The sequence below is a fragment of the Palaemon carinicauda genome, chromosome 40 (genome assembly GCF_036898095.1).
Source record: "Palaemon carinicauda isolate YSFRI2023 chromosome 40, ASM3689809v2, whole genome shotgun sequence".
NCBI classification, from domain to species: Eukaryota; Metazoa; Arthropoda; class Malacostraca; order Decapoda; family Palaemonidae; genus Palaemon; species Palaemon carinicauda.
The window spans coordinates 6171139-6178638 of NC_090764.1; the positions used below are offsets into that span (position 1 = coordinate 6171139).

The 7500-nt window shown below is 31.5% G+C and overlaps 1 protein-coding gene across 1 annotated transcript in view; it reads right to left on the reverse strand.

Moving 5' to 3' along the window:
* Nucleotides 1-7500, reverse strand: part of LOC137631962 (uncharacterized) — a 73993-nt gene that overhangs the window by 66469 nt on the left and 24 nt on the right. Inside the window, exon 1 of the mRNA XM_068363950.1 lies at nucleotides 7224-7500. This exon is cut by the window's right edge and continues 24 nt beyond it. Coding sequence (XP_068220051.1) covers nucleotides 7224-7281 — 58 coding nt within the window. The 5' untranslated portion in view covers nucleotides 7282-7500. The remainder of the gene's footprint in view (nucleotides 1-7223) is intronic.

Sequence of the window (7500 nt, forward strand, 5' to 3'; positions counted from 1 at the left end):
GTTTTATAGGAGGATTTTGCCTTTGGTTCCCTTTTGGAAATCTCCAAATACGCGAATAAGATTCTATGCCCTATTGTGAGTGTGTGTGTATGGGTTAATTTTTTTATTTTTACGAAATTCTTGACCTGCGATAGCGCAAAACAGCCACGGAAAACGGTAACAAATGGACAAAATTAATGATGATTTATAAAACAATAGCGAAGTGATGTATTACTGTACTAACACCAACAACAAACGCAGCCGTTTCTAGTCCACTGCAGGACAAAGGCCTCAATCTTGTCCTCATTCATGTTATTATTATTATTATTATTATTATTATTATTATTATTACTTGCTAAGCTACAACCCTAGTTGGAAAAGCAGGATGCTATAAGCGCGGGGGCTCCAACAGGGTAAATAGCACAGTGAGGAAAGGAAGCAAGGAAAAATCGAATATTTTAAGAACAGTAACAACATTTGAATAAATATTTCCCCAATAAACTATAAAAACTGTAATAAAACAAGAGAAAGAGAAATAAGATAGAATAGTATGCCCGAGTGTACCCTCAAGCAAGAGAACTCTAGCTAGTACAGCTTTACAGCTTAACAATACACAAACCATTTCACCACGTTAAGGTTTCCCTTCTAATATATAAATTGGTTGATATTCGTAAACAGATGGTTTTGTTAGGTATCCAGAAGAGCAATGTACATTATACAAAACGGGCAATTTCTAACTTCTCTCTGAAGTGATTTATATAATCCAGTATTACTGGTTTAGCCTCGCCCGGAATGGAAATGATAGTTGGCCCGTGATTTACGAAATGCTATCCCAAAGGAATGGGAATTTATTATAATATATGCGCGTTTTGTATGTAATTCATATGTATTTAACTTGGGTTAAGTAGGTGTTATTTGATTAACGTTTATTAAGCGAGATTTTATAAGTGAAGATTTATGATTGCCATTATTATTACTAGCTAAGTTACAACCCTAGTTGGAAAAGCAAGATGCTTTAAGCCCAAGGGCTCCCACAGGGCAAATAGCTCAGTGAGGAAAGGAAATAAGGAAATAGATAATCGATATGAGAAATAATGAACAAATAAAATAAAATATTTAAAAAACATTAATATCATCAAAACGGATAGTTTTTATATATAAACTTTAAAATGACTTATGTCAGACCATTCAACATAAAAACATTTACTGCAAGTTTGAACTTTTGAAGTTCTACCGATTCAACAACCTGATTAGGAAGATTACAAATTCGTTTAATAATATGTACCACTGGCGTGACCTCTCAAGACATTTCAAACCTTCACTACTCAAATACACTAATTGCAAACCTTTTTTCTTGCAATTGAATAAATACTGTATATGTTCAGAAAAGGAAGGTATATACATAGACACGCTTTCCGTATACATTATCTCATCTAATTACGATGAAAACGTAACTAGATAGGGTTTTCTGTATCCGGTGCATGGATTGGTAGGGAAATTAATATTCTCTTGAATGTCAAACAACTTAAGAAATATGTTTAATTTCTTCATTAAAATAGTTTTGAAATACAAAGCTTGTTCTAATTCCATTGCAGTTCAAGCACAATGTGTTTTGTACCCAGCAATATATCAGTTGAAGCACAAGGTATACATTATGGGTTACATACCCAGTAATATATCATTTGAAGCTTAAAGTAAACACTAAGGGTTGTTTATTCAGCAATATATCAGTTGAAGCTTAAAGTACACACTATGGGTTGTATTCCCAGCAATATATCTGTTGAAGCACAAAGTATACACAGTGGGTAGTATACCAAGCAACATATCATTATCACCGAGAGATTCGATAAAGAAAAACAATATATAACAATATATCCACAACCAATAGTTTTGTATATGAACCCTATTTATATAGCAGTTCTTCTTAATGTTATTTAACTTCTATAACATAATTACTTCTCTGGTTTCAATTGAATATTCTTCTAATCTTTATTTATAGTAAACGATATCGGCGTCAATGACCTTCGATGCCAGGATGCCGGAGAACTTCAAACATTCATTCATTCAAGCACAATACTTTGTATTACCCAGCAATATATCATTATCACCGTGAGATTCCCGTGGCCTGGCGCAGGGTTGCCAGGTTTTCTAAATAAGAAAAGGCCAACTTCTAATCAACAGAAGCTTTAAAAGGCCAACCCATCAGTAGAAAAAGGCCAAATATATAGTATTTAAGGCCAGCCTTTTTTCATATTACTAAAGATCAACCAATTTAAAAAAGAAGGCCAAATTTGAGGGTTTTTTTGGCCAGATAAAATGCCAAACTGGCAACGCTGCCTGGAGGCCCGAGGAGTGCCTTTTTCTTATCGTGGAATCAAGTGGCCAAAACGTGCCTAAACTCTGTCAGGATAAGAGGCTAATCCGGAGGAACTTCGACTCCCAATCAGTCCTTATCTTGCCGAGTGGATAAAAGTTTTCCAGGAGGTTGGATGCCAGGGAATGTTTGTTTGTCCTTTAATAAGGAGGGATTTATGATCTTTGTTTGATTATTTGTGTTGGTTTGTTTACCATTTTTCTTGATTGCTGGTTAATCTTGGTTTATTGATTTCTACTTTGAAAGTAAATGATAACATTATTGCTTCTTAATAACTTTGTAATTATGAATTTATTCATTGTTTCTTAGATGCTTGCATATATGATTTTGAATATATATATATATATATATATATATATATATATATATATATATATATATATATATATATATATATACAGTATATATATATATATATATATATATATATATATATATATATCTATATCTATATATATATATATGTGTGTGTGTGTGTATGTATATATAATATATATAGGTATATAATATATATATATATGTATATATAATATATATATGTATATATATATGTATATATGTATATATATATATATGTATATATATATATATATATATATATATATATATATATATATATATATATATATATATATATATATATATTACACTATAGGTCCAAAATACTACTAGGAAATATGATATCAATTTATGAATCATTATCAGCTTAAGAAAGTTTTCTTGAAAATATACTCTTTAGCATCTGGACATCACGTATTTCTGATGATTCAACTATATATATATATATATATATATATATATATATATATATATATATATATATATATATATATATTCAAATAAGCCATATATATTTTTGATACGTTAATGTCTGGATTCTCTTAACGACCTCGGGATCAGAGCCCCAGGCGAAATCACACAAAGACAAGAGATTGTGTCCGGCCGGGAATCGAACCCTGGTCGGCAAGCTTGTATAGACAGTGACTAAACCACTTGGCCACGAAGAAAGATAAAAGTCAATGACAATTCTACTGTACTTATACCTGTCGAATTCAGGTGTTTTGTACTTAGAATTGAAATCAACCCATCTTCACCATCGTAGCTAATTGGTAGTTTGTTACTTGGCATTCGATTAATGATAAATTTTTGCACATTTAGACGTGTTTTTCATATTCAAATAAGCCATATATATTTTTGATACATTAATGTCTGGATTCTCTTAACGACCTCGGGATCAGAGCCCCAGGCGAAATCACACAAAGACAAGAGATTGTGTCCAGCCGGGAATCGAACCCTGGTCGGCAAGCTTGTATAGACAGTGACTAAACCACTTGGCCACGAAGAAAGATAAAAGTCAATGACAATTCTACTGTACTTATACCTGTCGAATTCAGGTGTTTTGTACTTAGAATTGAAATCAACCCATCTTCACCATCGTAGCACAGGATTTTAAGTTAAAGTATTTTATACGCACAGGATTTAAAGATAAAGTACTTTATATGCACAAGATTGTAAGTTAAAGTGTTTACATGCACAGGATTTCAAGTTGAAGTATTTTATACGCACAGGATTTTAAATTAAAGTATTTTATATGCACAGGATTTTAAGTTAAAGTATTTTATATGCACAGGATTTTAAGTTAAAGTATTCTATACGCACAGGGTTTAAAGTTGAAGTATTCTATGCGCACAAGATTTTAAGTTAAAGTATTTTATACGCACACTATTCCAAGTTAAAGTATCTTATAAGCACAGGACGCACAGAATTTTAAGTTAAAGTATTTTTATGCGCACAGGATTCTAACTTAAAGTATTTCATACGCACAGGATTTTAAGATAAAGTATTTTTTATATGCACAGAATTTTAAGTTAAAGTATTTTATACGCACAGGATTTTAAGTTAAAGTATTTTATACTCACAGGATTTAAAGTTAAAGTACTTTATGCGCACATTATTTTAAGTTAAAGTATTTTATACGCACAGGATTTTAAGTTAAAGTATTTTACTAGCACATGATTTTAAGTTTAAGTATTTTACACGCACAGGATTTCAAGTTAAAGTATTTTATTAGCACAGGATTTTAAGTTAAAGTATTTTATACGCACAGGATTTCAAGTTAAAATGCTTTTTCCGCACAGGATTTTAAGTTAAACTATTTTATACGCACAGAATTTTAATCTGGGAGATAAAAAAAAAGTCGCATTTACATTTAACTCTTGCTCCAGCGCACAGGATATCCCAGACAATAATTATTCATTACCCTAAGTGCCTTATGCATAATAGAAAACTAATTAGATGGGCAATATGTTGTTGGCTGGTACTGCCCTAGCCGAATCTACAGCACCCCCCCCCCCCCACCCACCCCCAACTACCCCCACCCCCAGAGGGAGTGATATGCCTGGCCATTACCATAATCAAACTGCATTTTTCATTATTTCGAAGCTAATGGTGTTGGTGTTTTGATAGAAAATCATTTTGAAATCGTCAAACAAGAATTTCATTAATGTCACTAATTAGATTTATTGAATGAAAATTCCCATTATGTTGTGCAGGTATTTTCAGCTCCTCATAAAACATCCCACTGGGTTTAAAAAAAAAAAAAATGATTCACAATTTGCATGTTATTTATTTAAAGCGCTCGCTGATTTCATCCGGGGGGGGGGAGGGGGCGTATTTAATGGCGAATATTTTTCCAAAGACAAAAGATTAGAAGTGAATGTTTGAAATCGAGAAAAAATAGTATTTCATATGAGTTAATTATTTTTTTTACAACCTTTTTTCTAATATAAAACGTTAAGAATATTATGAGATATATATTTATGTTTATATATATATATATATATATATATATATATATATATATATATATATATATATATATATATATATATATATATATATATTTATATATTTGTTTTTGTGACAGTAATTTATGACGATTATTAAAAAGTGAAAAATATTATTTCATATGAGTTAATTATTTTTTTACAACCTTTTTTTTATAATATAAAACGTTAAGAATATTATGAGATATAACTTTTTTTTGTGACTAATTCATGGCGATCATTAAAAAGTAGCTGTTCCTTTTATCATAGCCTTGAAAAACCCGTTTCTTATTGTTTGGGTAATAATTATCATTATTAATTCTGATGATAATTATCATAATCAATATTGATAATTGTTATCAGTAATACTATTATTACGATTTTCAAAGATGCCGTGGCTGATCGAGACAAACATTTTGTTTGTTTTAAATTTGATAAAAATCTTTAATATAATACATGAAAGTCATATTTAAAAAAACAAATATTTCCTGCCGTAATTCACTTGACATGTCAGCTTTATTAGATTTTGTTGAAAACCTAAACAGATTTGCTGCTCCAGAACGGTTAAATAAAAATTTGTCGTATTTAGTACGCGTCATCCACGTGTGATACATGTGAAAGTTTCTCCTTTTTTATGTAAATCTGTTTGCAAATTAGACTACGGTGGCCAAGCTATTTTTTTTTTTTTTTAACTTTTTAGGTAAATATATTTAAATTGGATTTTAGAGCTTCTGGAGGGGATGAACAAACACACACACACACACACACACACACTCCAAAATCAAACCATTGTTCTCTAGTCTTGGGTAGTGCCATAGCCTCTGTACCATGGTCTTCCACTGTCTTGGGTTAGAGTTCTCTTGCTTGAGGGTACACTTTTGCACACTATTCTATCTAATTTCTCTTCCTCTTGTTTTGTTGAAGTATTTATAGTTTATAGAGGAAATATTTAATTTAATGTTGTTTCGGTTTTTAAAATATTTAATTTTTCCTTCTTTCCTTTCCTTACTGGGCTATTTTCCCTGTTGGGGCCCCTGGGCTTTTAGCATTTTGCTTTTCCAACTAGGGTTGTAGCTTAGCAATTAATAATGATAATAATAACATGCACGCACACACTTTATTTTCGGGAGGGGTTTCTTAGACTATCAGTCAAAGCTCCGAAGGGATGAACAGCAGATCATCTAGAAAATTAATTCTTTTGTACGTACTGGGTGATCTGATCATGTGTTCCAGGAGTAAATAGGAACAGTGCAGGTCTTGTTTAAAGGTTTAAATGTCGTTTATGAAAGACAGAGGGAATAGTCAGTGACAATTCCCTAGAGACTGACCATATATACATATGATTAGGCACAAAGCCCCCTCCTCATAAAGCTAGGACCAGAGAGGGCTAGACAATGAATTCTCATGACTCAACAGGTAGATCTATAGGCTCCCCCAAACCCTTTATCCATAGCTCACAAGGATGGTAAGGTTGCAGACATTACAAGAAACTATAGAACTTAAGCGGGTCTTGAACTACTGTCCAAAAGATGAGTTGGGTGACATAATGAGTTGAATCATTAGTAAGGGTGTGAAAGGGTGCATTTTCTAAGATTGATGTGACAAGAATTCCTATGTCTAACTGTACATAAAATCTTTAAATAGTTGAATTTTTTTTGTCGATATATAAGAAATATTTGGTCTGGTATTACCTTATAATAAACAGTTATTAATATAAGAGGTAATGGTAATTTGATCGAATGTAAAACGTACATACAGAAACAGTAACATAAGTTCCATAATAAATGCATTTCTCTTTCGCAAGCAAATGATGTAAAAAAACAGATGGTACTTTATATATACAGAGAAAAATTAATAATTTATAATTTATAATATATTAATTTATTTCTGTTATTGAAAAAAAAAAAAACCATTCTTCTTTTTACATTTCCTTCACCTGGAATTTTTTGATCTCATATTTTTTTGGACAATCTATTGTCAATCAATATTATCAATGATATATAACATATAGAAATTAAAAAAAAAATAATATAAACTAGACTTACCTATGAGAATCGATGCCACCAATTGTATTCCTAATCGGAGGAGAACTTGTCCGTCCATGATGTTTCAATTCCAGTCCCTGTCCAATCCCTTTGTCAATGCATGGTGGTAGCTCTCTCTCTCTCTCTCTCTCTCTCTCTCTCTCTCTCTCTCTCTCTCTCTCTCTCTCTCTCTCTCTCTCTCTCTCCCTAAATTAAAGCCCTATCTTTTTCCCTGTTTTCCTTCCTTTACACGAGCTAAAATTTCCCATTCATTCATTTGCTTATAAGATCTTGTATA